General features: G+C 47.9%; 2 protein-coding genes across 21 annotated transcripts in view; both read left to right on the top strand.

Annotated features, from left to right (window-relative positions):
* The window catches only part of ALKBH6 (alkB homolog 6, nucleotide demethylase), a 12,829-nt gene extending 12,338 nt beyond the window's left edge, over positions 1 to 491 (top strand). For 8 of the 15 annotated variants that reach the window (XM_084814719.1, XM_084814732.1, XM_084814724.1 and 5 more), the window contains one exon: positions 1 to 488. This exon is cut by the window's left edge and continues 766 nt beyond it. The gene's annotated coding sequence lies outside the window, so the exon portion shown is untranslated. The other 7 variants (XM_084814721.1, XM_084814720.1, XM_084814727.1 and 4 more) reach the window with 4 other exon arrangements.
* A 2,858-nt stretch (positions 492 to 3,349) lies between these two features.
* SYNE4 (spectrin repeat containing nuclear envelope family member 4) overlaps positions 3,350 to 27,716 on the top strand; it is a 39,417-nt gene continuing 15,050 nt past the window's right edge. The window contains exons 1-6 of one of the 6 annotated variants that reach the window (XM_084814715.1): positions 4,275 to 4,399; positions 13,137 to 13,202; positions 14,496 to 14,784; positions 18,962 to 19,112; positions 21,041 to 21,217; positions 23,978 to 24,115. In XM_084814715.1, the coding sequence (XP_084670841.1) occupies positions 14,648 to 14,784; positions 18,962 to 19,112; positions 21,041 to 21,217; positions 23,978 to 24,115 (603 nt within the window). In that variant the 5' untranslated portion in view covers positions 4,275 to 4,399; positions 13,137 to 13,202; positions 14,496 to 14,647. Of the gene's footprint in view, positions 3,817 to 3,969; positions 4,400 to 13,136; positions 13,203 to 14,495; positions 14,785 to 18,961; positions 19,113 to 21,040; positions 21,218 to 23,977; positions 24,116 to 27,716 lie in introns of those variants that run through there. The other 5 variants (XM_084814711.1, XM_084814712.1, XM_084814713.1 and 2 more) reach the window with 5 other exon arrangements.

Here is a 27,716-nt window from a genome sequence, read left to right as displayed (position 1 = left end):
GCTCCCTTCCCAACTACGAGCTGTTTTCTGCCCTTGATGAGAGAGCTGTGGATGGCTTCTTCCATAACATTGTAAGAAACTGAAAATCCTGGAGGCCTGGTTTTGATTTACTTGCCTGTATGGCAGAGACGGAGAACGGTGGCCTTCCACATGCTGTTGGACTGCAGTTCCTATCAGCTCTAGCCGGCTTGCCAGTGGTGAAGGATGTTGGGAGCTACAGTCCCAATAACATCTGGAGGGCCACACTTTTCGCATCCCTGCTTTACAGTCTAGAAGTCTGATGGCTAGCTGGGAATCTGGATTCCTGGGTTCTTTTCCCAGCCCAGATGCTGCTTTTAACATACGGCCTCTCCATATTTCTTCTGATTCATAAGGCCTCGTTCCAAATATGACACATGTCTATTTGTGGCGTATTTCATGCAGAAGTGCTCATGTTAACATGGGACCATTCAAATAAAAGACCTGTCAGACACATGCGCAAACATCACAGCATATCTGTGTGCAGTTCTTGCAAAACTCTCATGGCTCTGAAGTATCTAGGATCAACTGAACCCATTTGATTGGCCTAAGCAGCAAACCCATGCCATGAGAGCCCGTGCAGTGTAGCGGCGAGAGTGCGGGACTGGGAGTCGGGAGACCCGGGTTCTAGTCTCCACTCGGCCATGGAAGCTCACTGGGTGACTTTGGGCCAGTCACAGACTCTCAGCCCAACCTACCTCCCAGGGTTGTTGTTGTGAGGATAAAATGGAGAGGAGGAGGGTCATGTACGCCACCTTGGGTTCCTTAAGGAGGAAAAAGGGTGGGATATAAATGTAATGTAATATATTAAGTGTAGGGCCACGGTGGTTTAGCAGTTAAGACACTGAATTGCAGACCGGAAGGTCGGCAGGACAGCAGTTCGAGACCCGAGTGCTGCGTGACGGAGTGAGCTCCCGTCTTCAGTCCCAGCTTCTGCCAACCTAGCAGTTCGAAAGCAAGAAATTGCAAGTAGATAAATAGGTACCGCCTCGGCGGGAAAGTTAACAGCGTTCCGTGCACCTCAGTGTACAGTCACGCCGGCCACATGACCACGGAAGCGTCTTCGGACAGCACTGGCTCTCCGGCTTAGAAATGGAGATGAGCACCACACCCTAGAGTCGGACATGACTGGTTGGGGACACCTTTACCTTTAATATATTAAGTATAACCTCTGCGCTCAAGAGCCTGCTCCCAGATTCTGACATCAGAAGCCCCGTATCAGATGCGCTCGCAAGGCTGGTTTCAGCACTTACGATCAACTGGAAGTTTGATGCGGGCCACATCACGCATGGTTGTGCAAATGGTCTTGGCAAGATCTGATTCAAATTACTTTTTTAAAGGGGTGTATGTTTTATTTGGCAGTGTGAAGCGTGACAGAAAATGGGGATACATGTGCAAATGTGTGTATTGAGACATACACTTAGCTAGGACAAGGCTGGCCAGTGGTTTTCTTTCTGAGTGGACTTTGAGTGACAAACTTCAGTTGCAACTGAGTGATGTGAGGACTAATTGGTCACCAGCACAGTGTGTCTTCAGGGAAGGGTTGGGTACATGACTCTGCACCTTTTTAAAAACAGAGTATCCTTTTTTTGTGCCAAGGGAAGCTGAATTTTTGAACTTTTATAAATGATACAAATTAAGCACAATTCTACATAATCTATTCTGCTTCTGCTAATTAGCCGGAGCAGCAAGGAGTTATGGAGAACATGGAAGCTTGTCCCATGACTGTTCAAGCACCTCCCAGAGTGAGATTCCGTCAGGCATCGCCCATGGAATCCCAAGCCTGTATTAACAACTAGCAGGGCCAAAAACTGGTTTAGAAGCAAAAATTAATTAAACTGGTACCAGCTGAGGCTAGCCAAAGGCAAAAGTCAAAACATCTGACTTCTATAAAATATGGCAGGATTTTATTTTATATACAAATTAGGGACCTACACAGCAGTACGTGTCAAAGCATTTCCTTGGACTATGGAAAAGAGACTAGGGGCACAATCCTATGCATGTTTAGGCAGAAGAAAGTCCTACAGCTCCCAGCATTCCCCAGCCAGCATAGCTGGCTGGGGAATGCTGGGAGATGTAGGACTTTCTTCTGCCTAAACATGCATAGGATTGCACCCTAAATATAATTGTTAAGGTGAAGCATTACAAAAAAAACCCAACCCAAGCAGCCTATGGATTCCACCTGTATCTTGGTTTGTAAGGTAAAGGAAAAATATATATGTTAAATGTATCACCCGCTGTCTATAATTCGATTTAAATCCCAAACAAAAAATAAACTAAGATTCTCAGTTTGCTGAACGCTGCGCTTGAGGACAGTTTTGTGCATGTTGTGAGTGCGCGATAGGCACAAATCCAGTTAAGGGTCCTTCCTCTAGAACAGGGGCTGGGAACCTGTAGTCCTCCAAATGTTGGATTTCAAGTCCCATCAATCTTAGCCAGCATGGCCGATGGTCAGGGATGCTGGGAACATCACCTTCATAATTTACCTACTAGTTTTCTCTGTGGGGCCTTTTTGGCTCCATTTCTGCAAACTACACCAGCACAACTGTGTATCTTGATGCATAGGGGAAATACAGTATTTTCTTTAAGGAGCCACAGGACTCTGTTGTGTTTACTGCAGCAGACTGTGGCTACCCCTCTGGAAGCAAGATTTCTGTAGCCCTGTGTTTTTGTACATGTAGAGAAGTGGAGAACTTTTAGGCCACATCTATCTCCTCCTTCCCCAACCTGGGGCCCTCCAGATGTTTTGGACTTGAACTCCCATCAGCCAATGGCCAGGAATTCTGGGAATTGTAGTTCAAACTATCAGAAGGGCAGCAGATGGCGGAAGGCTGAATTCAACATCTCATTATTCAACATAAGATGATTGGAAAGAGAAATATCTCTCTCCAGATCGTTCTCTTACCTTCAGAACGAAGATGTCCAGTTACAAGATGAAGCATCTTTTGTGAGACTGGGACAACTAGGCCACGTTTAGGGCTGCAAAATTTGCAGCAGAAACACAGCATGTGCGGATATTCAGGGCCAAATTTTGTGGAAATATGTGGGGTGAACTGTAAGAGAGGCCATTTACTACGATGTTGGATGCCACTCTTTGGTGATGGAAACGACTCTGTCCTGGTAAACTTTCCTGCGTCTGTTATTCCTTTTTTTTTTTAACTTTATGGTATACTTCATGCTGTTGCCCTTGTGATCAGCTGCCTGGTGAGACAACAAAGCATTGTACGCGCATGGCTCCCCTGGCATTGCCAACAGTTTCTGCAGCTGGGCTGTGGCTTAAATTACGCCTCGGGAGAGCGTGGAAATATATGCAAATAAAAAGGCGCATATTGATTCGCACGAGACTCGCGGAGGGGTGGCTGGGAGGTGGCCTGCAGGCAGAAGACAGGCTCACGGCCCATCTAATTCGCCCCTGCAAACTGCGCTGGGTGGGGCCGTAGTTCAGTGGCAGGGCGCACGCTTGGCGCACGGGGGGTCCAAAGAACTGGGTCGCGGTGCCAAAAGCTTCTCTGGTGCCGGTCAGAGCGCTGAGCCTGGCAGACCAGCGCTCTGGCTCGGCATATGGCAGCTGCCCCTGCCCCGAGAGCGTGCCGCCCTTTCCGACGGGGCCCTGGCCTTCGGGGGAGCTCAGCCGTTCAAGCCCTGGCCTTTTCGGCCGGATCCTCGCGCTCCAAGGAAAAATTAAAGGGACGGCTAGCCGAGCCAGCCGCGGGTGGAGGCTTCTTCCCGAGTTAAATGCCTCCCTTTTGTGAATCATCGCCGCCGCCAAAGCCCCGTGGCGCTGTCAGGGTTGATGCGGTGGGTCCGGATCCTTGTTCGCACGGCAGAAGCGGGCGGGGGGGGGGGCGCGTTTCGTTTCGTTTCGGTTTTTGCCCTTAGTTGCGAGGGAGACGCGCTGGTTTGTCGGGGAGCGAGCGCGGCGATGGGCTGGGCTGTTTCCCGGCCGCAGTCGGAGAATCAAGTTACCTGCCAGCCCTCCCGAGCCTGCCTTCCTTTGTCCAGGTGTCTGGGGCGAGCAGCTCACCTGCCGTGGGAGCCGCGGGAGGCCCGGCAGCGGCTGCTGGGCCGCCCCTCGCCGCCCCTCGCTCGCGGCCAGCCCCGCGCCCGCCCGCCGGCCGGCCGGCCAGGCGCGGGGTCGGGGTCGGGGTCGGGGACGGGGACGGGGGCGCGCCTTGGCGAGCTCGCCGCCGCTGATGTGGCGACCGCGGCCAGGGCGCCTGTTTAATGATTGACAGGCAGGAGAAATGCGAAAGGTCAGCTTGCGGTGCAAAGGATTCCTGCTGCCGTGCTTCAGGCAGACGCTGGAGTTTGATCTGGGGGCATCGCCAAGCCGAATGAAGTCGGGGTGCTGCGTACCTCTTTGGGGAGCGGGTCCTTTCAGGTAAGCTGCAAGCCACACCTGCCAGACCTGCTTTCCAGTACAGGTCACATGCCTCTGATGCGACGCGGAACCCGGTCTGTGGGCCCTCGGCTGAGAACTCAACGCCCGAAGACTTGGCAGCGCTTAGTCTTGATTTGCGTGGCATGAGGCTGCAGACCTCATCAGTCTATTAGTCAGCCGAGGCCAGTTTCAACTGGCGGGGCCGCGGCTTTCAAGGCACATCTTGTGAGGCTGTTTTGGCCCTAGTGTTTCACGGCAAGAGGGCATGAAAAAGTAATACCAAAGGCAGCATTTCAGCACGGGGTGGGGAGTTTTGTTCATTTGGTGAATTCCAAGTTATCGCACATCTTAGAAAGGCACCACTCCCCAGGTTTTCAACCGAATGCCAGAAAAGAGAGAATGGGTGTGGGTACTCAATGATCTATGACGTGCACTCTGTGCGTTCTTGAAGGCTAACTCACTATTGTTCGTGGTGGGCTGGTGCTGCTGAAAGACATTTCTGAGCCATGTTCACTGTCCATACATTGAGCTCTGGGCAGGTCTGGAGAAACAGTCAAATTCCAAAACAGACCCATTTGTGCTGTTTGAAAACCCACAATGACTGGATATGCTTCTGCCTACAGAGCACAATGGCTACTATGCCACTGAGAAGTTTTGCCAGAGCCAGTTTTGAAAACTACTGTTGTGATGGTGTGAAGGGAACCCACAGTTCTTCAGGCTGGGGAAATCATAACATCATCTCGGTTTACTCAAACAAGGATGGCTGACCTATTTGGAGCCGCACGCAGTGTTCCTGAAGGCGGGGCAGCCTCTCTGCTCAGGTGATGGCATTATGGGAGGGATGAATCCCAAAACCTGGAGGCCAAACATCTGCTTCAGGGATTAGGGAAGAGAGTACCAAAGTCATGAAAGGAGTCTTAAGGGGGGGATGAAATGGAGGTACCTAAAATGGTTCAATGGGATCTCTTTCCTCCCTCCCTCGCTCACAACACAGCATCACAGCATCCAGTAGGTTCAGGACTGATCAATAAAGCTCTTCACACATGTGTAATAAACTTGTGGAACTCACTGCCACAAGATGTGAATACCGGAAGCTGCCTCGTATTGAGTCAAACCATTGGACCAGTATAGTCTGCACCAGCTTTCCCCAAACCTGGTCCCAGGCGTGGTCTGAAGGCACACGAGACAGTCACTTCGCTGAAGCTAAGCAGGTCTGGGACTGGTCAGGGCTTTGAGGAGAGACCACCTGGGAACCACCTTGAGTTCCACAATGGAAGAAAGGTGGGATATAAATATAATAAATAAATCACAATTCCCATCACCTCCAGTCTGGCCTGGGGATGATGAGATTTGTATTCCAACACATCTGGGCAGCACCAGGTTGGGGAAAGTTTGTCTATGCTAACTGGCAATGGCTTTCCAGGGTTGCAGGGAGAAGCCTGTCCCCGCCCTACCTGGAGAGCCAGCAGGGCCGGCCCTGCCGTTAGGCAGAGTGAGGCAATCACCTCAGACAGCTGATGCTGGGGAGCAACGACGGCAGCCCTGTGAACATTCCCCTCTATTGGAGGACACAGGGGCCTGTTTGACTCGGCCTGCGGTCCCTGCCTTAGATGGATTTTAAACAAAAGGTTTGACAAATTCACTCAGCTGGAGAGGCCGAATGACAGCTCTTATCCATTATAAGCAAATAGAACCTCCATATTCAGAGGCCGCATAGCTTTGAATACCAGATGTGAGCGACAACCAGGGGTGGCGGGCTGCTGCCTTGATGTCCCTGCTTGTGAGCTTCCTGAAGGTTGGAAACAGGATGATGGACCGGGGCACAGAGCCTCTTCCAGCCAGAGGGCCAGATTCCATGTCAGAGAAGCTCTTGGGCTGCATTCCAGTGGTGTGCGGTGCCAAAGGCAATGGGGATGGGGCTGAAAATACCAGCATATTTCAGCTTCAAGCTTTTCCTGCTGTGAACTAAGCCTCCACTGAAAGGTGTCTCCTTTTTAGAATGGGGGGAAATCACGGAAAAGTCGTGAAACCACCAGTCAGCAGGCAGGGGGAAGGTGCTGGGGCCAGGGAAATGGGGCATGGTCGTCTGGGCAGCCCCGGAAGGCCAGATTTGGCCCACAGGCCTGAGGCACAAGACCCTTGGAGTAGATGGACCCAGCTGGCTCAGAACCAGCAAGGCAGCTCTTATATCAGCCCAGGTGTCTTTGGGCTTGAGCTTCGGCCCTTCTCATTCCGAAAATCCCTTAGTGGTTTTCTCCAATTGGTGTTTCTCGGGATACCTCTGGAGGTGTGATTCCGGCAGACTTTCGAACGGGAAGTCTGATCGAGCCATGAGAGCTATACTTGGTTGTTTACAAATCCACATCTCAACCCAGGAGCCAGGAAATTATAATAAATATGCACACGTACAATGACAAAATACACATTTTGCCTTTGATCAGACGTGCGGGTACCAGATGGCATCTGCTCTAATGATATTCCCCAAAGAGGACCAGCATCCAAACATAGGGAGCAAAATGGACTGCCGCCGACAAAAGCGTAGAACAGGATGCTGCTGTTCCAGTGCAGGACAGCAGCATCTAACAACCCCACCCCGCTATGCGGGGCATGGTAAGCAGACACAATGCCACTGAAAATGCCCCATTGAGATGAATGGGTGCAATTAATTTGCCTGCCCTCTAACTCCATCTTTTGGTCCTTTCCTAATCCCTGTTTTGTTTGTCTAACTGTAACTCATCTGGGTAAGCGTCTCATTATTACATGGCTGATTGCAGAAAAGACACTCTGCATGTGTTCAAAGGTGGTATCATCATCATCATTATTTATTGGCTGGATGCTGGAATTTAAAAACAGTTCCAGGACTGGCTCCACCCCTACCTAGGCATCTTCCTTCTAGGACGGGGTGTCAAACGTCTTTCAGCTCAAGGCCTGAAATCAATTTTGGAGAAGCTCTTGGGAGCTGCATTCCGGGTCAGGGGGAGGGCTGAAGGCAACAGGGGAGGGACCAAAAATGACAGCACATTTTAGTTTAAAGCTCTTGCTGCCTTAGGAGAATGAGGGCGGGGGGACCATGCAAAAACGGGGAAACCAGTAACTAGCTACCTATTAGCTACCGTCTGAGCCAGGTATTGTTTGTTTGTTTGTTTAACACATTTGCATCCCACGCTGTATCATTAAGATTTCAGGACAGCATACAGATAAAATCAATTTAAACAATATAAAACAATAAATAATTTAAACAGCTAAAACATATTAAACCATTAAGCAAGCTAACACCAATTTAAAATGTAAAACAATAAAACAGTTAAAACAGTGTGCTACTTTAGGGAATGCATTTCACCCTCAATGGCTTTGATAAAACGCCATGTTTTAACTTGGCGCCTAAATGAAAACAATGTCTGCACCAATCAGGATTCCAAGGGGAGGGTATTCCACAACCGGGCTGCCACAGCAGAGAAGGCCCTCTCCCACATCCCACCATAGTGTATGTCTCACACTGGTGGGATGCAGAGGAGGGCCCCTCCGACAGATCTCAGTCCTCAGGCAGGAATATATAGGGAGAGGCGCTCCCCCAAATATTGAGGCCCCAAGCCACTTAGGGCTTTACTTGTCATCACCAGAACCTTGAATTCCAACTGGAAGCAGTTGGCAGCCCGTGCAATTCCTTTAAAAATGGTGTTATATGATCTTTACAAGATGTTCCGGTCAGCAGTCTAGCTGCTGAATTTTGCGCTAGCTGCAACTTCCGAGTTGTCTTCAAGGGCAGCCCCACGTAAAGTGCATTTCAATAGTCTAATCGGGGAGTTACCAGCACATGTACTACTGTGGCTAGGTTATCCTTGTCCAGGAAAGGCCATAGCTGGCAGATCAGCCGAAGCTGGCCCCAAGTACTCCGAGCCACAGAGCCCACCTGGGGCTCCAGGGACAGGGATGGATCTAGGAGTACGCCCAAGCTACGCATCTGCTCCTTCAGGGGGAGGGCATCCCCGTCCAGGACAGGCCGTTTACCCAATTCTTAGACTCGGGAACCAACAATCCACAGAGCTTGTGTCTTGTCAGGATTTAGCTTCAGTTTATTGGCCCTCATCAAGCCCATTATAGCCTCCAGGCACTGGTCCAGCACCTTCACCGCCTCAGCAGGCTCTGACAAGGAGAAGAAATAGAACTGAGTATCATCAGCGTACTGGTGACACCCCAGCCCAAGTACAAGGTCTTGATGTTGGCATATAAAGCCCTGAACAACTTGGGACCAAGTTACCCAATGGATCGGCTTCCCCGATACAGACCTGTGTCAGCATTAAGGTCATTGGAGGAAGTCTTGCTAGTTGTACCATGAGCTACAGGCTGCCATTTTGCAGCAACCAGGAAGCAGTGGCCTTCTCTGTGGCGGCACCCAATTTATGGAATGTACAGAATCGTCTTCCACCTGGTATCTGGGAGGCGCTAACTGTAACATGTTTTAGGTGCCAATGAAAGGCCCACTTCTTTACCAAGGCCTTTCCTAAGTGGGTGCACTGCCCAGTCAGGTTGTAATTATGTGTTGCAGTGGTTTTAAACTGGTTTTAATGTTTTTATTAATGTTTTATATAAATGTTTTAGTACTATGTATTTAATGCATATCATGATGTATTTTAATGTTTTTAATTTTCATGTGTCATGTTCAGCGGCTTAGCTGGACTCTCAAGGGCCACACTAACATGGTCTGCACTCACAAAAAGCTTTATTCAGGATGGAGTATTGAGTCACCACGATGATTCAAATATCTGAGTGACAAAGAACGGAATTTTCAACCCTCTGATATAGTTGATAAACAGTGTATGTTAAACCACATTCCTCTGTGCCCTCCCCTTCTGTATTTGCTATTCATCATTGCGGTTTCTCATGTAAAGCAATAATGTGTTACGCTTCTCTACTTGAAGCCTAGACATAAGTTGATAAAGATTATGGTGACTGACAGGAAAACACTAGCTTAACTGCAAGCTCTATAGGAAACTAGAGAATCCCACAAACTACATCCTGTTATGCGTCACCTCCTGCATTAAGCAAAGCCTTCGATAAGTATTCTTGCCTTGCATTCTTGCCCTAATCTTATTACAGCCATGACACTTGTAAACTGCTTAGAGGTATGTTTAAATATGGAGAGCAGTATATAAATCTATTTAATAACAACAACAACAACAACAACAACAACAACAACAACTGATCAGCAGTCAGAGGAAAGTGGTAGGGGCCTGACCCTCTGGGGAACCCTGGAAGGCCAGAATTGCCCCAGGCGGGCAGGATTTGGCTTACAGGCCTGCAGTTCAACACCCCTGTTCTAGGAGTACATCTTGCTGGTGGTTTCTGCACCAATAATTGATTTAAAATTGGAGCAAGCAACTTCCTATCTAAGCTCGGTTTGAGGGCTGCTTCCTATGTCCATAAAGATTACTTCAGATGTGCCCATGATGCCTGATCAAAGATTGCAAATGTCCCTTTCTCCTTGCAGCTAACGAAACTATTCATTTCTCCTGCCACCTTCAGGGGCTTGGATACCATCACTTACTTTTGGACATGGGAGAGTCACAGGCTGCCCTAGCTAGAGACCACATAACCTTTGACACGGAATCCAGGGTCCACAACCCCCGGCAGGTGGGGTAGCTGTGGAAGCAAGGGGGAAAGAATTGTACTCTGTGCATGCTCAGCCCCCCTGCCCTCTTTACTATTGCTTCACACATTCCTGTAAATAGATTCCTGACCGGAGCCCTGGCTTAAATTAAGCCCAGCCTGTCTGCAAGCAGTGACCCTCGACAGTGTGCCAAGGGAGAAGCCAAACAAACTTCAGTATGCTGATATGCATTTGCCAAGTCTGCTGGCAGGGGATGCCAGATCTGCAACAGCCATAAGCGAACCACGTTGTTTGTTTAGCTACAGTGAGAATATTTGCAATATTTAAAAAAGGCATAAGGGCCGATAAGGCAGGGCATGACTGGGGCAGCTTTTGACCTCAGCTGGGAAGGGAAGCTGGGTAGCTAGCACTGCTTTTAAAGAACTTTTCAAGCTGCAAACAACAACAACATGATGCAAACATTTCCTCTGGAGTTCTGGAAGGAAAGGAGAGGCAGATGGAGCTTATTTGTGGACCATGGAGTCAGCCTTGGAATTTGCATTCAGCACTATAGATATTGACAAGAGTGCCTTTGAGAATGTGCAAAGTACCTTTTTCTTTATCACTGAGGATCCACAAACCACCCACACACCCAGGGCTAGGGCAAAGGCCTTCCTGGTTAAAGGGTGTGGCTTTCAGACATGCTGGAGCCTGGGCGTTTCTAGTTTTTCACTGTACTGTCCTGTTTACATTGTATTAAATTTTAGCAGTGCCTGGTCTCTTAAAAACACACACAGAGAGAATGAGAGCATGAAAAAGAGTTGCCAGGGTGAACTCAACTCTATTTGGAAACTGCAGACTTCAACTTGGACGTGCTGCCTGTTAATGCTAGACATATGGGGGCAAGCTGTGGTTATGTGTGTGCATGTGAGTGGGTGTGCATGGCAAGGATAAATGTACTCTGCATATGTTCAGAGGTCCTCTACTTGTCACTGCATATTTTTCTGGGGCAAAGCTTTGGCACTGAAAACAAGTTCAGGGGCTGAGCTAAATTGAGATCCAGTAAGCCCTGGATTTGAAGGCTACTCTTTAATTCTGTTGTGACGGGTTTCCTATCAGGTTTCTGTGTAAGAAAGGGGTGGGCAACTTGTGCCCCCCAGACTGCAACTCCCATCAGCCAAAGCCAGCACAGCCAATGGTGAGGGAAGATGGGCATTGTAGTCCAACAGATTCTGGAAGGCCACAAGTTGACAACCCCTGGTGTAGGGCTGCCAGTAAGTTGCCTTGCTTAGGCAATTCTGACCAGCATCTAGGATTTGACAAAATGGTCTTGATAGCTCATAATATTCAGGTGGCCTGTTTCTTCAGAAGTTAAGATGGTCCAGGAAGGTAATGGTCAGAGACCACTCATCTAGATTTCCCTTCTCTAGCCTGTGGGATGGGGGAAGATGTCCAGTGGCTCCGATGTCAGTGGGGCGGGGAATGCGCTCTGAGTTTCAGTCAGAACCAGTCAGGAGCTTTGTACCCTGGAGAGCTCCTTTCAAGTTCTGACTGTAAGCTGGAACGCATTCATAGCCCCACTGACATCGGAGCCACCAGCCTCCACTGGAGATGTCTGTATGTAGAAACAAGAATAGACTGCCGTTTTGCTTTTGGAGAGAGATTGAGAAAGACACGGCGTTTGGGCTCTGTAACCATCTTGGGGTGCTGGCTGGCCACCCTGAAGATCTCATCTGAAAGCACTGGACTTTCGTTGCCTGTTGGGAGTGTTTCTAGGCTCAAACTGTAAACAAGCATTAATATGACAAAATGCCAGTAAGCCTCCAGTGACCCCCTTCCAAAGGAAACCAAACCTGGGTAGGCGCTGCACCTGTGGAACGTCTACCTACTCGGAGAAGTGGGGTGCACAGAACAATTTTTGGAAGCGGGAAAGTTACCCTGCATCTCACACACAGGGCCTCCAAAGTTCTTGGCAGGAGAAATTAGGAGGAGCAAATGGAGCCAGTTTCCCCCAACCTGGTTCCTTCCAGATGTGTTGGACTGCACTGCCCTCCGCCCCAGCCAGCATGCTGCAACTGACCGCAGTTGCACCCCTCACATCTGGAGGGAAAGGCTGGAATACACCGTTGCTGTTGAGCTACGTGTTGAGCCTTTCCAGAGGTTTGTTTTTCCTCAACATCGCCCGGGAGATCGTGATGCTCCCTGCTCAGAAGGTGACCTGCCTGCCTTTTGATAAACTTGCCAAATCGCTGCTCCCGCAACCATATCCTTTTGGCCTTCACTTCTAACAAAAGCATCGCATCCCTTAAACTGTCAGTAGTAGTGTGTGTGGGGGGGAGGGGGTGTTGCTGTATGAAATGTCATCTCTCCCATTCTCAGTTCCAGCACCTCAGGGTGATATCTGTTACTTGAGAACAAAACCACTATAACAGCAAAGGGGGAAAATACCTGATTTTACTGTTTTCTCTGTTAACCTGGCTTTGCTGTTTCCTTTGTTCCTGCATTTGGGAGGAGGATTAATATTGTTTGCCTTGTAATCTTACCTCTCTCCTTCCCAAGGATAGCCCTGTAACAGGGCAGAGTTGAGGCAGCAGTTAAAGGGTCACAAAGCCCTTTACTGAATTGATTCTTTCTTTATTGTATTGGGCGTGGGGGGGGGGGATTTCTCTGCCATTACTGATCCTCTCATTGAGGTCGCCTAATAAGCTTCCAGGCCCACACTTTGGAGGCAACTGCTTCAGAAGGATGTTTGGGATTCTGGGTGCTTCCAGACAGTGGGCACCTGGCACTACCAACCAAACGCCATCATGCAGCTACTCCATCTTTTCCTCCCTGGTGGATTTTCTGTGGAAATAAAAAAACAAAAAACAGGAGAAACGGTGGGAAAACACAGGAGGGCTACAAATGGAAAGCGACGACATCTGAACCCCTGTAAGATTCTGTGAATGAGCCAGGGCGATTGCACAATGAAAGCTTTGGCTGGAAGCCCTCCTTTGAGGGTGATGTGCAACCAAATTTTGGGGAGAAAAAAACCCAATATTTGCAGATTAATATTCAGAGGTATCGAACTCCATCTTCTTTGCATATCTCATTATCTCTTATTTATTATTTATTTATTGCATTTATATCCCGCCTTTTTTCCTCTTTAAGGACCCCAAGGTGGCATACATAATCCTCCTCCTGTCCGTTTTATCCTCACGACAACAACCCTGTGAGGTAAGGTGGGCTGAGAGACTGTGACTGGCCCAAAATCACCCAGTGGGCTTCCATGGCCGAGTGGGGACTAGAACCCGGATCTCCTGACTCCCAGTCCAACACTCTAACCAGTACACCACACTGGTGCTCTTGCAAGTATTTCCCCCAATTTCCCTTAATTTCTAGCCACTTTCCCCTAATACTCCACAGATGAGGGCTTTGGGGCAGCAGCGCTAGAACAAAACCACAGAGCTGCAAAGTCTTGGGGAAGGTGTTTCAGCCTGTTTGCTCAAGGTGTCAAGGGCCCTCCAACATATTTTGGGAGGGAGTGGGGAGGAGATGGAATCTCAGAAAGAAAGACAAGGCCAAGAACAGGCAAAAAGCTGCCATTCCTAAAAATGCACAGACAAAATCCAAACATTACTTTTTTGTCTTGCATGCTTTCATTACCCGATTTGAACGTCTCTGTTCAGAGGGAAAAATGTGGGCTATAAATGTTATTAAAGGTAATAGAGACAGCCTCTGACCATGTACAGAGTGCATTACCTTCACAGTTGAGTCAGTCACCACAGGGGACAGAGCTCTGTTAGGAGGCTGAGCAGTCCGATGGAGAGGCATGGCGCACTACCACGTAGCCGCCCCCCTTTCTCTTCCTCTTGACACTGACTGTCATCAAGGGCGCAGGTTCCATGCACACCTCTGATACTGACCTCCGTTTGTATTGCTGAAGGTACACCGCGCTGTCAGCTGAGCAGGTGATGCGGAAAATTCTCAACAGACTGTTGGCGTGTGTTTTTTATGGATCCCCAGGGCAATAAACCTGCTTGTATTTGTTTGCTTAGAAGCAGATAAGTGGTTGTCAACTTGGCTACCTTAGCAAGAAACCAAGGAAGGGGGGAGCTGGTGCATTGTGTGGGTTCTTACAGGCATAGAGTTCTTTGTCGTGTCAGGTTTTCACTCTCTGCGGTAAATCGCCCTTTGCCCTCCCAGCTAGCATTTCCATTTCAAACCACTGCTTTCTTTCTCAGCAGAGGTGGCCTGGGTGCTCAAACTGTCCTTCCTCACGGTTTCCCTCCCCTCTAGTCCCAGATGTGTGGGTTGTTAGGTAAATGCACTCTGTGCATGCCCAGAGCACTTACTGTTTTATCCAGGGTTAGGCATATTGTCAGGAACGGGATCAGAGGCCTCGGCCCTCTTCTCTTTAAATGGGCTTCGGTTACTGCCTATCCAATGTGTACCTTTCTCAGGATCTGCGACTGGCTTTCATTTCTTTTATTCCTTCCTTAAAAAAAATGAAACTGTGTTCCTTCGCAGACAGGAATGACAAGTGGATCCTGAACTCGCTCCAGGAACAACCGTCATGTGGCATTTATGGTCTCCCCAGCTCTCTGCGGAGTCTCAGAGGGGCCTCATGTGTCCTCTGCCGAGGAGATAAGAGGGCTGGACAGTCGCAGGAGGCTCTGGGGATGCGGAGGGCTGGGATGAGCAGGGATCTCCCCCTGGGTCGCTGGGAGGATCACAGACGCCGACGCCTCCGTGGGGAGCTGGCACTGGAGCCAGCTGTTCGCGATCTCTGCACGGTGTCTGTGGAGAAGCGGATCAGGTGAGAGGGTCTGTGTGTGTGTGTGTGTTCTGTCTCGCCACCTTTATACCACTGTTGCTACCCAAGATGGTGAACAGTGGGCAAATTCCAATGTAAGTCCTATGCAGAGTAGACCCATTGAGGAACACGGGTCCCATATTTGGGGTGCATCCACCCAGAACACCCTCCCTCAGACCGACTGCTGCCTGACATGAGCAGGCAAGGTCGCCCAGGGAAGACCCTCTGAGGACTGTTGCAGGCCCTTCCCCAATCCGGTGCCCTCCCGAAGTATTAGACTGTAACTCCCATCATCCCCAGCCAGCATGACCAGTGATGGGCCTTGGTGTCCAGCACATCTGGAGAGCACCAGGTTGGGGAGGTCTGGTGTAGGAGGTCCTCCTGTGGTGCCTGGGCACGTCGTCCCCACTTTGGGGAAGCAGGCTAGGGTGACCCTGTGCTCTATTTTACAGAGGACTGCCCTCTATTTGAAGGTGTCCTCTGTTTGAAGGACTGTCCAGTCCAGATTAGAGATAACTCCAAGTAGAGAGAGACGAAGGGGCCTTGAAGGGCTCACCAGCAGTGTGCACCTGGACAGCAGACGGAGCAAGAGGCTCACAGCGCACCTGGTCGCAGTCTTCCTCACTGAGGTGAGATGCAGTGGAGGCTGGTGACTCTGATGTCAGTGGGGAGGTGAATCCACTCCGGGTTTCAGTCGGAACCAGTCCGAACTCTAAAGGAGCTCTCCAAGGTGCTTTGCAAATGTACCTGCTTCAGACCTTAGATAGCTCCTTTAGGGTTCTGATTGGTTCTGACCGAAACCCGGAGCAGATCCTCTGCCCCACTGACATCGGAGTCACCAGCCTCTACTGCTGAGATGTATTTCTATTTCAGTTCTAGTAATTATTTCTACATTTGCATCTATACATATAAACTAGCATGTCCAGATTTTATGCAGATCTGTGCCTTCTCTGACCTTCTCTTTTTTGGGGTGACGTGCTAGGCAAGGCGAGCTTTCCCCCCCCCCAAAGGACTGTTTTGTTTTGTTCCGAAAAACTGGACACTTTTGGATTATCATAGAATCATAGAATAGTAGGGTTGGAAGGGGCCTACAAGGCCATCGAGTCCAACCCCCTGCTCAATGCAGGAATCCAAGTCAGAGCATCCCTGACAGATGGCTGTCCAGCCTCGTCTTGAATGCCTCCAGTGTGGGAAAGCCCACCACCTCCCTAGGGAATGGGTTCCATTGTCATATTGCTCTAACAGTCAGGAAGTTTTTCCTGATGTTCAGCCGGAATCTGGCTTCCTGTAACTAGAGCCCATTATTCCGTGTCCTGCACTCTGGGATGATCAAGAAGAGATCCTGGCCTTCTTCTCTGTGACAACCTTTCAAGTACTTGAAGAGTGCTATCATATCTCCCCTCAGCCTTCTCTTCTCAAGGCTAAACATGCCCAGTTCTTTCAGTCTCTCCTCAGAGGGCTTTGTTTCCAGTCCCCTGATCATCTTTGTTGCCCTCCTCTGAACCCTCTCCAGTTTGTCTGCATCCTTCTTAAAGTGTGGTGCCCAGAACTGGACACAGGACTCCAGATGAGGCCTCACCAGTGCTGAGTAGAGGGGAACTAGGACTTCCCGGGATTTGGAAGCTATGCTTCTATGAATGCAGCCCAAAATAGCATTGGCCTTTTTTGCAGCCACATCCCATTGTTGGCTCATCTTCAGCTTGTGATCGACAACAATTCCAAGATCCTTCTCGCTTGTAGTGTGGTTGAGTCACGTATCCCCCATCTTGTAACTGTGCATTTGGTTTCTTTTTCCTAGGTGCAGAACTTGGCATTTGTCCCTATTAAATGTCATTCTGTTGTTTTCAGCCCAGCACTCCAGTCTATCCAGATCACTTTGAATTCTGTTTCTGTCTTCCAAAGTATTAGCTATCCCGCCCAATTTTGTGTCATCTGCAAATTTGATCAGCATTCTCTGCACCTCCTTCTCCAAGTCATTAATAAAAATGTGGAAGAGCACTGGGCCCAGGACTGAGCCCTGCGGTACCCCACTCGTTACCTCTCCCCAGTTTGAGAAGGTCCCATTGATAAGTACTCTTTGAGTCCGATTCTGTAGCCAACTGTGGATCCACCGGATCGTTGTTTCATCTAGCCCACTTTGAGCTAGTTTGCTCATCAGGATATCATGGGGCACTTTGCTGAAAGCTTTGCTGAAGTCGAGGTATATGATGTCTACAGCATTCCCACGGTCTACAAGGGAGGTTACTTGATCAAAAAATGAGATCAGATTTGTCTGGCAGGACTTGTTTTTGACAAATCCATGTTGGCTTCGAGTAATCACGGCATTGTTGTCAAGGTGCTTCCAGATGGATTGCTTTATGATCTGCTCCAGAATTTTCCCAGGGATTGATGTCAGACTGACTGGTCTGTAGTTCCCAGGTTCCTCCTTTTTACATATTATGAAATATTTTATATTATGAAATATTTTCTTTTAGAATGATGAATAAAATGTTTCAGACAAGGTGTTCGTATATTGCTATCCAACCTTACTCCCCCAGAATGATGTCTAAAGTCTACGTAACAAGAAGATGTTTATAGGAAGAACGGAGATGAAAAATGTCCAGAAATGTGAACCACCAAGAGAGCTTTGGCTATTGGGCAGTGTAGAAATGAAATAAATAAATAATTTTTTTTTTTAATATAAATCCTCTCTGTAAGATTCTCATCATAGTTATTTCTTCCATTCCATATTGAAATTATTGATTGAATGTATCTTTTACTCAGGACCAACCCAAGACATTTTGCTGCCTGAGGCAGACAAGATGGCAACCCTGTCTCCATGCTGTATACAAAAGCTGGCTGGATAAGCCGTTGAATCTTCTTTCGACATTGGTACTGGGATAGCATCCTCCACCACACCTCCACCCTACCTGAGGTAGCAGGCTAGTTTAGGGGGCCCAGAACATGTGTGGCTTACACAGCTCTGTCCTCCCACCTAATGGTGGAGCTGGGCCCTGCTTTTACATTTTGGGATGCTCCAAGTCCTCCGCAGTTTCCCCGCATGAGGCCAGCATCACTGTATCATAATATGTGATGAAAAAGTGCATTCTTGACAGTTGGGTTTTGTTCTACAGTGTCCTGCGTTTCTAGACTTGTTCTGTCAGATGCTGCAGGAGTCAACGAAGGTAGTTCTAAAACCCACATGTGAGAGACACTGTTATCCTGCCACTGCCACCACAGGCAACAGGAACAACATATGGAGTGTCCCACCTATGTTTCTTTAAAAAGAAACTTTAGGGGACCCACTGCCACCATTTTTAATAAAGTTTCCAATTAAACTTCACCATTAGGGAATGCTGCCTCCTCTATAAAATCTTTAATTGCTACCACCGACATAAACCCTCAAGACCTGAAAGAAAACTCAGTAGCCTGGTTCCTATGGCACAGGCATGGGACTGACACCACCACTTGGAGACAACCTTTCAAAATGAATAAAAATGAAGACATTTATTACGGGGATTCTTTTTACAAAAGGGAATAAAATGTCACTCTTTGAATAACAGGTTGAGATGGCTTAAAGGTTTGTAAATGAAATATCTTTGGTTATCATTCTTATCCTAATAGATAAGAGAATCTTCCCCAGCTAAATAAGCTTTTAGTAGCTTTTTCTTCAGACTGGATTTTCCTAAATTCCCCCCAACTAACCGAAACAGATGTTGTGCACCATTCTTCCTTTGCTTCCATCTCTTCTTGCTTCTTCTGGCTTCTAGGATGATTCAGATGTGTCAGGAACTACATGCTGAAGTTTCTAAAGTGTATTATGTATAACTTGGAATGGTATATTAAATTCAAGAGTATAGTATATTCAGGCAATAATTATAAATTTACATTTTGCTTTTAACTGTTTTTAGTTTTAATGGTAATTTTATGAGCAAACTAAATTGTACTTAAGAACAGTATCCAGAAATGTCATTCTGCTAATGAAAATCTGTAAAAAGCGCTAAAATAGTTATTGTGTATTTTTCAATTTTCCTCCAAATTTCTGCGTGTTTTTTACCTGCAACTCCCCTTGGGGAAAATTGGGTCTCCCCCCACCCGCCCCAGTGTCTTCAAAATTTCTGGACATTTTACATCTTTACAACTTCTTCCCAATTTATCTCTGTTTTGTGCATTGTTCAATCGATTTCTTGTCTCCCACCAGAGAGGAACAGGCATGGCATCTACAGAAGGCCCTTCAAGACTTGATCTTCCGTTTCCAGGACTGGCTGTTGGCAGCCGAGGTGACCGTCACCTCCGCCAATTCCTCCCAGGTCTCTTACGCCAATTCCAAGAAAGAGCTGCAAAGGTTTGAGGTAAGGAGGAATCTTCCGGAAGCAGGCTGACTGGCTCTTCCCAAGAACTGCGAAGATGTCCCTTTGCTAAACCTTCTCATCTGGGGAAGCATTTAATAGCTTGGGATTTGCCAAGATTAGTGTAGTCTTTTTATCTCAAAAGGAGCAGCGATGGGCCAAAAATAACAGAGGCTGAACAAACGAGGCATTTAGAAGCTGTTGCCCACCGTTCTGAGGAAAACCAGGTGGAGAGAATGCAGCTTTGTTCTCCCTCCGCTGACACTTGGGTGAATTTCCACCTTTTAACTCCCCAGCAATCCAGGTCACCGCATACAAGAGAGAGAGAGAGAAAGAAAGAAAGAAAGAAAAAGGAAGATGAGAACGGTTTGCTGAAACATTCATAGTATTCCAAGCAAGGCTTCTTGACTGTCAGCCACTATGCTTAATTGCTAAAAGGAAAGTTTCTGGGGCTCAAGGCTACTCAGCAATGTCACACCTTAATTTGTGGTATTTAATAACTTAAGGCGCAGTCCTATGCATGTTTAGACCAAAAAAAAAGTCCTACAACTCCCAGCATTCCCGAGCCAGCAGTGCATAGGATTGTAGGACTGTTTTTTGTCTAAAAATGCATAGAATTGCACCCTTAGTGTCATTGTGCTTATCTTATATTGTAAACACTCTCTCTGCCATGGCTGATTTAATGCTAATCACTTATCTCCTGGTCTCAATTTTGCTCTCCTGTAAAATGGGAGAATTAACTGGTTGCCTTTGACCAGGTCTTTGTGGTCTTTGAGGACCAAAATAAACATTCCTTTAATCTGTAGCTAGCAGCATTGTCTTTGTTCAGATTTACTCCAGAGTACGTGTAGCCCCCCCCCACCCGATCCAGGTCTTAAAAGCCCTCCTACCCCCCATTAGGGATGTATGGATTGTGTAAAATCCATTCCATCTGTGTTTCACGGATTGTCAGGCACCTTTCATTCCATTGTCCACCCAGTGAAGGAATCGGATTATTTTGTTTCCTAATTTGTGCAAATTTGCAAATATGTGCAAATCTGTACATGCAAAAATGCACAAGTTCCCCCCAAATGCACATTTTTGTGCTTTAGCCTATGAGAGAAATGCACAGTTTTGGCCAGGCTTTTTAAAAAGTTGTGTATTTTTCTACAACGAAATTTGCACAAAATTCGGGAAAGTTAGAAAACCCATCCGCAAAATCTGCCTGATAGGGAGAAAGCTGGTCCACTGCAGAATCCTCAGGGTGGATTCAGGAAAATTCAAACTCATTTGTTTCCATTGTGGATTTTTCCGACATCTCTACCTCCCATGCTAGGTGCCCGATCCAGACTGGGGACCTGAGCCTACTATAGGGTATAAAGACATTTTTTAAAAGAAAGATGTAGCTGTGAGATATGGAGTTAAAGCAACGTCTGTTTCGGCCCTGAGAGTATCGTGATAGAATCCCTGATCATCATGCAGATTTTTATTTTAAAAATCGCAGCTTAATGGGGAAATGGGACAGAATAGATTGTGGGCGAACACGTCCGAAACTGACGCAGGGCGGAAACTGACCGACTGGGTCTTCCTCAGTAATGTGTGGTCCTGTTCTACAGAGACTTTTGTCTGCCATTCATCTGACACCCCACTGGAGTTTCACTTCTTTCTTTCCACCAATTTGGCCACCAATTTGGATGGCTTTAAATGAGGGTCTCGTGGAGGAGAAGGCTATCAATGGCTACTAGTCCTGATGGCTATATCCTGCCCCCAGTATCAGAGGCAGTATGCCTCTGTACGCCAGTTGCTGGGGAACCTGGGCAGGAGGGTGCTGTTCCGCTTGTGTCCTGCTTGTGGGTTCTTGGTCGACAGCTGGTTGGCCACTGCGTGAACAGAATGCTGGATGAGATGGACCTTGGGTCTGATCCAGCAGGGCTCCTCTTATGTTCTTTCAGGCGCTGCAAAGGCAGCTCTCAGACAGGCTGTTGCTTTTGGAGACCTTGAACAGGCAATACCATCAGCTGGTGCGGAGTGGTAGCATCACCCCACAGCTCAGATCTACCACTCAGGAACTCAACCGGCGCTGGGATGACCTGCAGACCCGGGCCGCCGCCGTTTACAAGAGGCTGAAGGTGACTATGGGTTGGCCTGGCCCTGAGCGGGAGGCTGAATTGAGTGGAAATACAACTGTGTTGACATTTTATGTTGGGGATGAGAAGCCTCCCGCTGTGGGCTTCGTGCACATGCCGGCTCCAGGTTTTCGAGGGCCCTTGGGCAAGGCACCCTCAGGGGCCCCTCCCTCGGTGAGTCTGCCTCCTCTCCACCATTGTCCCAGCGGCTCTTGCTCCTCTTCCTCTTCTTGCTGGCTTGCCAGGCAGAGAGCCAGGGAGCAAGCGGGCCGGGGCATCTTCTGCGCCTCCTTCTTGCCACTTCTGTTGACTGGGCTGGAGTGAGTGGAGGGTGAACCAGCAAGGGGGAGGAGGAGGAGCAACTAATGGGGATTCTTATCACCTGCCAAGGGTGTGGGCCCTTGGCAGGTTCCCAACCATGCCTGCTCTTGATGCCGACCCTGCTCATGCAGGCTGCAAGGCTCCCCAACGCTTCCTACAGCAATCTCCCAGATTTTAATCTCCATCATGGTATGCTGACTGGAGAGTTTAAAACTACCAAACCTTCAGGAGTGTAGGTTGAAAAATGTCAGTTTGGGTTGGTTCTTTATTTTTTAACATTGTTGTGTTTTTGAGGAAGGGCTTGGCTACGGTTTTGTGCATGCTTGGTTCCCATAAAGATAATGTCCTGGTTCGCACAACACAATAAGCCATGGTGGGTTATCACCCTTGTTTGCTTCACAGCGGCTTGTTGTGATGTCCAGAGTGGCACAGTTTCTTCAGTGTGGTTTGTTAACCACACACAAGCCACCCTGAGAATCCGTGGCTTGTTGTTGGGTTATGCAGGGTGGCTTATGAGTGGTGTGAACTCGGCATGACGGCTTGTGAGTGGCTTGTCCGAAGCGGCTACAGAGCTGCCTGGCAAGAGCAGCGGACAACGTGGCTGCTACTGCCACCTCCCTCGTCAGTGCTCTCCACCCCTCCAGTGATACAGAAATTACACTTGGGAATGTCCATAAGTCATTTGTAACCTTTTTTTGAAATTATTTTTCCATGTTTCGGAAGTATGCGAATATGTTCATTTAAACGAAATTATTTGTATCTTTCTGTTGTTGGCAATTGTGCACATTCACCCATCCACTATTTACTTTCTTTTGTCTTATCAGCAGTACAGATCAATATTGTCAGTTTCCTCCCTCAGACGGAGCTCTTGAGGCGAGTGGGTGTAATAACTGTGGGAGCATGGGTGTGATTACTGTGGGAGCATGGGTGTGATTACTGTGGGAGCATGGGTGTGATTACTGTGGGAGCATGGGTGTAATAACTGTGGGAGCATGGGTGTAATAACTGTGGGAGCATGGGTGTAATTACTGTGGGAGCATGGGTGTAATTACTGTGGGAGCATGGGTGTAATTTCTGCACAAATGGGTTCTCCCCGCCCCCCTGTTTGCAAGTTCACTTGTAAAATAACATTTTAAAAAATGAAACCTATTTGTGCAGTAAGTACATTTGCCCACCCCAATGGCTCTGTCTTGTTCAGCCGCCAGTTCTGGAGTTCAGGATCAAGGGAAGCACTGAAGTGCGGGGAGGAAACTGACGCGTGTCAGCTGAAGATGTACTACTGTGAGAGGATGAACTTGACCAGTAGGATTTCAACACCTACAGAGGGGATATTGCTCTGTATTGCTGATAAGACAAAAGAAAGTAAATAGCGGACAGGCGAATGTGCGCACTTGTGAACGATAGAACAATAAAAATAACTTTTACAAAAACCCAAACTCATTTGCATACTTCCAAAGCACTGGGAAATATATTTTTTAAAGGATTGTGAACAGAAAAAATGCTCAGATAAGGGGTAGCAATCGGAGTGGGGAGGAAGCTAGAAACATTTCCCTCCGTATGGATGAGGATACAAGAGGGATTGTGCTGCAAAGGAGACTGGGATACATGCAGCTGGAGGACTAAGGCCACGACAAGTCGCAGAATGCCTGATTGTCTGTTGGGAGTAACACGGGCTAGCGATCAAACAAGCAGCCCACTGGCTTATTTCAGGATGGCTTGTTGTGACATGTGAACCCACCCGTTCCTTGTCTGTAGATTTTGGAATTATTCTTATGGACTAACACAGCTTACTTTGCTTTAGGTCTGTTTTTATGTTTTTAAATGGCAGTTGAATTTTTGCCCCGTTTTCAATTTATTTGGCTTTTTGTTTGCTACATTTGTATCCCACCTTTCCTTCAAGGAGCCCAAGGCAGCATACATGATCCTCCTCCTCTCCATTTTATCCTCACAACAGCCCTATGAGGTAGTTTAGTGTGAGAGTCAGTGACCCAGTGAGCTTCATGACCGAGTGGGGTCTACAACCTGGATCTCCCCATTCCTAGTCCAACACTCTAACCACCACACCACACTGGTTTTATAATGCCAACAAATCTTCTGGAGCTTTAGGCTGCAATCCTGTGTACACTGATGTGGGAATGAGCACCCTGTGAGGCTTGCTTCTGAGTCAACATACATTGGATTGTGCTGTTAGCCTAACAGTTTTCTCTCTGCAAAGTAGCAAAAGGAGATGCATTCATTACCTGTCATACCATTCCATGCTAGAAGGTTGCAAAAAATTGGTGGTTTGGGTAGCAAAGCTCCCTGCTTTTCTTGTCATAAGAATAACACATACAGAGTGTTTTTGAAGAGCTGCATCAGTGTTCCTACTCAAAGCTTGTCCGTGCAGCTCTGGGAACAAAGGACGGTGTTGGATCTGGCATTTCTTCTCACCTCCTCCCTCAGCATTTCGTGAACCAATGGGAAGAGTTTGAATCGGAGAGAGAGACCATCCAGGTGTGGCTGATGGAGCTGGACCTCCGGCTCACGCATGTGGAGCACTTCTCCAGAGGCACATCGCTGGATAAAATGATACAGCTGCAGGTAAAACTGAATAAGGGCCCATAAGGAAAAATAACAAAAACAGGCCGCACATATGCTCATCCATCCGTCCACAAGGCTGTGTGTTTTCTGAATCGGGGATTTGGCGTCTTGAGCAAGTCAGTATTTCGTGGGGCGGGGGGACAAAAAGTGATGTTTCTAGACCTTAGGATTCTTGCAAAGAAATGTTTTTCCACATATGGGCAGAAATGACGAAACGTAGGTGGACAAGGATTCCCCCGGAAGTGGGGCAATGGGCCGCTAGTGCCATGCATTTTTCCTACCCGCCCTCAATCGCTACACCCTCTGCTTTCCTGTCCTTGGCACAGCATCAGTTTCCTCATCTATAAAATGGGAATAATTATGGCATAACAAATGGTTTGTTCCATTTATTTATTTGGAAAGAAGATCTCAGTCCTGCCTAGAAGCTACAATCAGGGCCTGCCCTACCATTAGGCAGAGTGAGGCAGTCGCTTCCAGCAGGAGATTCAGGGAGATGGCAGCAAAGTGTTGGAGGAGAGCGCTGTGGGCCACGCTGCTTACCCTATGCCCACTGAGCTACCATGCTGCCTTCTGGTGTGGTGAATTCTGTCCCATTGCCAGTGCTGAGGAAAGATTCAACTGCCAGTCCAGTCAGCCTTTGTACATGGAATGGGAGGGCCACCATCCTGTCCCTCGCCTCAGGCAACGAAATGTCTTGGACCGGCTCCGGTTACAGTATGGGGCCAGCAAGTCATCCCTACCTTGTTCCAGATCTGTGTGGGCGAGGACTGCGGGTTTACTCAGATATTTGGGAGTAGCACGCTGCACGTGTGCATAATCCCTCTTGTTTTTCATTTTGTGTTGGCCTCGGTTCTGGCATGCTGAGATGTACAGCTGGAACCAGATTTTTGCTGGCAGAGTCCAGACCTGGGGCTTATGCAGCTGTAATGAGAAGGTTACCTCCGAGCATGGGCAGAGGGCATTTTGTTCACATCAACTGAATAACCGCACCCTACTGCCTTGGGTGTTTTTTATGGAAAGGTGGCAGTATAAATGTAACAAATCATACCCAAACACACACATATGCGGTATACAGGATCTGTTGCCTTCAGGGCGGCTTGGGATCTGGCCCCACTTACTTAATCACTGCTTATATGCTTTTTTAAAGGGTTGTAGAATCTGTAGCACAGGCATGTTCAACCTCAGGCCTGCCGGGAAAAATCTGGCCCTCCGGCCCTTCTCCAGTGGCCACGCCCCCTTTCATGTGGTGATCTCCCAGCCAGTGGCAGCTGGTGGCTCTGATGTCAGTGGGGCACCAGACTCCCCTGTTCGGTGTGGTTCCCTTGAACGGCCCGCTGCCGTTCTATAAAGGGTGAACTGCCTCGCCCAAGGCTTGGCTACGGGCAGAAAGAGTTTCATGCTACAATAGGCTGGTATTTGTTGTACTCTTTTCAGCGCCAGGTGAAGACCTTTTTATTTTGCTAGCATTTTAGCACTCTAGTCTTTTACCTCTGCTGTTTTAAATCTGTATTTTAAACCTCTACATTGCTGTTAGGTTTACTCTCGATGTACTTTTATACTGTGGTTTTAAGCTTTCATATTTTCATTGTTTTATGCTGTACTTTGTGGTTTTAATTTTTGTGAGCCACTCAGAGAGCTTCGCCTATTTGGTGGTATAGAAATGAATGAATTAATTAATGAATTCTCTCTCTCTCAGTCTCTCTCTCTCGCTCTCTCTCTCTCTCTTGGTATTTTGGCCACTCCCCTTTTGCCTTCAGCTCTGCTCACCACTGGAATGCGGCCCCCTGTAGAGCTTCTCCGAAATTGGATTTGGCCCTCAGACAGACAGAGTTTCTGCACCCTTGCTGTAGCGGAAGAGCACACGAGCAGGCCCCCCCCATGTCTCACTTATTCTAGCCTGGCAGAGCAGAACGTCTCCGCACCCGCTGCCCTGTTTACATGCGGGCTGAGGACACCTCCTGCGGGGAGGGCTCTTTCTAGGCCATGATATGCAACCTAAAAGTGCTTCCTGGTATCATTAACCTCTTCCGTTCTCCTTTTTAACTTGGTTCAGGCAGGACTGTGTCTACGGGAACCCCACCCCCAAATTCCAAGAGTTCAAGCATGAAGGTGACCTAGAATTCTATGCTAGTTAAACCTGAATTCCACAGTTGGAGCATGTTAGTATATATGCAGGTGTTGTTGTTCAGTCATTAAGTCGTGTCCGACTCTTCGTGACCCCATGGACCGTAGCACGCCAGGCCTTCCTGTCCTCCGCTCTCTCCCGAAGTGTGCTCAAGTTCATATTCATTGCATCGGTGATACTCTCTAGCCATCTCATCCTCTGCCATCCCCTTCTCCTTTTGCCTTCAGTCTTTCCCAGCATCAGGGTCTTTTCCAGAGAGTTTTCTCCTCGCATTAGGTGGCCAAAACATTTGAGCTTCAGCATCAGTATCTGTCCTTCCAATGAGCAGTCAGGGTTGATTTCCTTTAGGATGGACTGATTTGACCTCCTTGCAGTCCAGGGGACTTGTAAGAGTCTTCTCCAGCACCACAGTTCGAAAGCATCAATTCTTTGGAGCTCAGCCTTCCTTACAGTCCAACTCTTACAGCCATATGTTACTACTGGGAAAACCATAGGTTTGATTAGACGGACCTTTGTCGGCAAGGTGATGTCTTTGCTTCTTACTATGCTGTCTAGGTTTGCCATAGCTTTCCTCCCAAGGAGCAAGCGTCTTTTAATTTCATGGCTACAGTCACCGACTGCGGTGATCTTGGAGCCCCAGAAAATAAAATCTGTCACTGCTTCCATTTCTTCCCCTTCCATATGCCAGGAAGTGATGGGGCCAGATGCCATGATCTTAGTTTTTTTAATGTTAAGTTTCAAGCCAGCTTTTGCACTCTCCACTTTCACCCTCAACAAGAGGCTCTTTAGATCCTCTTCGCTTTCTGCCATTAGGGTGGTATCATCTGCATATTTGAGGTTGTTCATTATTCTCCCGGCAATCTTAATTCCGACCTGTGATTCATCCAACCCAGCGTTTCTCATGATGTACTCTTCCTATAAGTTAAATAAGCAGGGCGACAATATGCAGCCTTGTCGTACTCCTTTCCCAATTTGGAACCAATCGGTTGTTCCATGTCCGGTTCTTACTGTTGCTTCTTGACCCTCGTACAGTTTCTCAGGAGACAGGTAAGGTGGTATGGTACTCCCATCTCCTTAAGAATTTGCCAGAGTTTGTTGTAATCCACACAATCAAAGGCTTTAGTGTAGTTAATGAAGCAGAAACAGACGGTTTTCTGGAATTCTCTTGCTTTCTCCATGATCCAGCGAATGTTGGCGACTTGATCTCTAGTTCCTCTGCCTCTTTGAAACCCAGCTTGTACTTCTGGTAGTTCTCGGTTCACATACTCCTGAAGCCTAGCTTGTAGGATTTTGAGCATAACCTTGCTGGCATGTGAAATGAGCGCAATTGTACGGTAGTTTGAACACTCTTTGGCATTGTCCTTCTTTGGAATTGGAATGTAAACTGACCTTTTCCCGTCTTGTGGCTACTGTGGAGTGTTCCAAATTTGTTGGCATATTGAGTGCAGCACTTTAACAGCATCATCTTTTAGGATT

Source organism: Heloderma suspectum, chromosome 10, assembly GCF_057233095.1.
Source record: "Heloderma suspectum isolate Gila_16-S chromosome 10, 16-S_ref, whole genome shotgun sequence".
Lineage (NCBI taxonomy): Eukaryota > Metazoa > Chordata > Lepidosauria > Squamata > Helodermatidae > Heloderma > Heloderma suspectum.
This window is presented reverse-complemented; position numbering and strand designations above follow the sequence as displayed.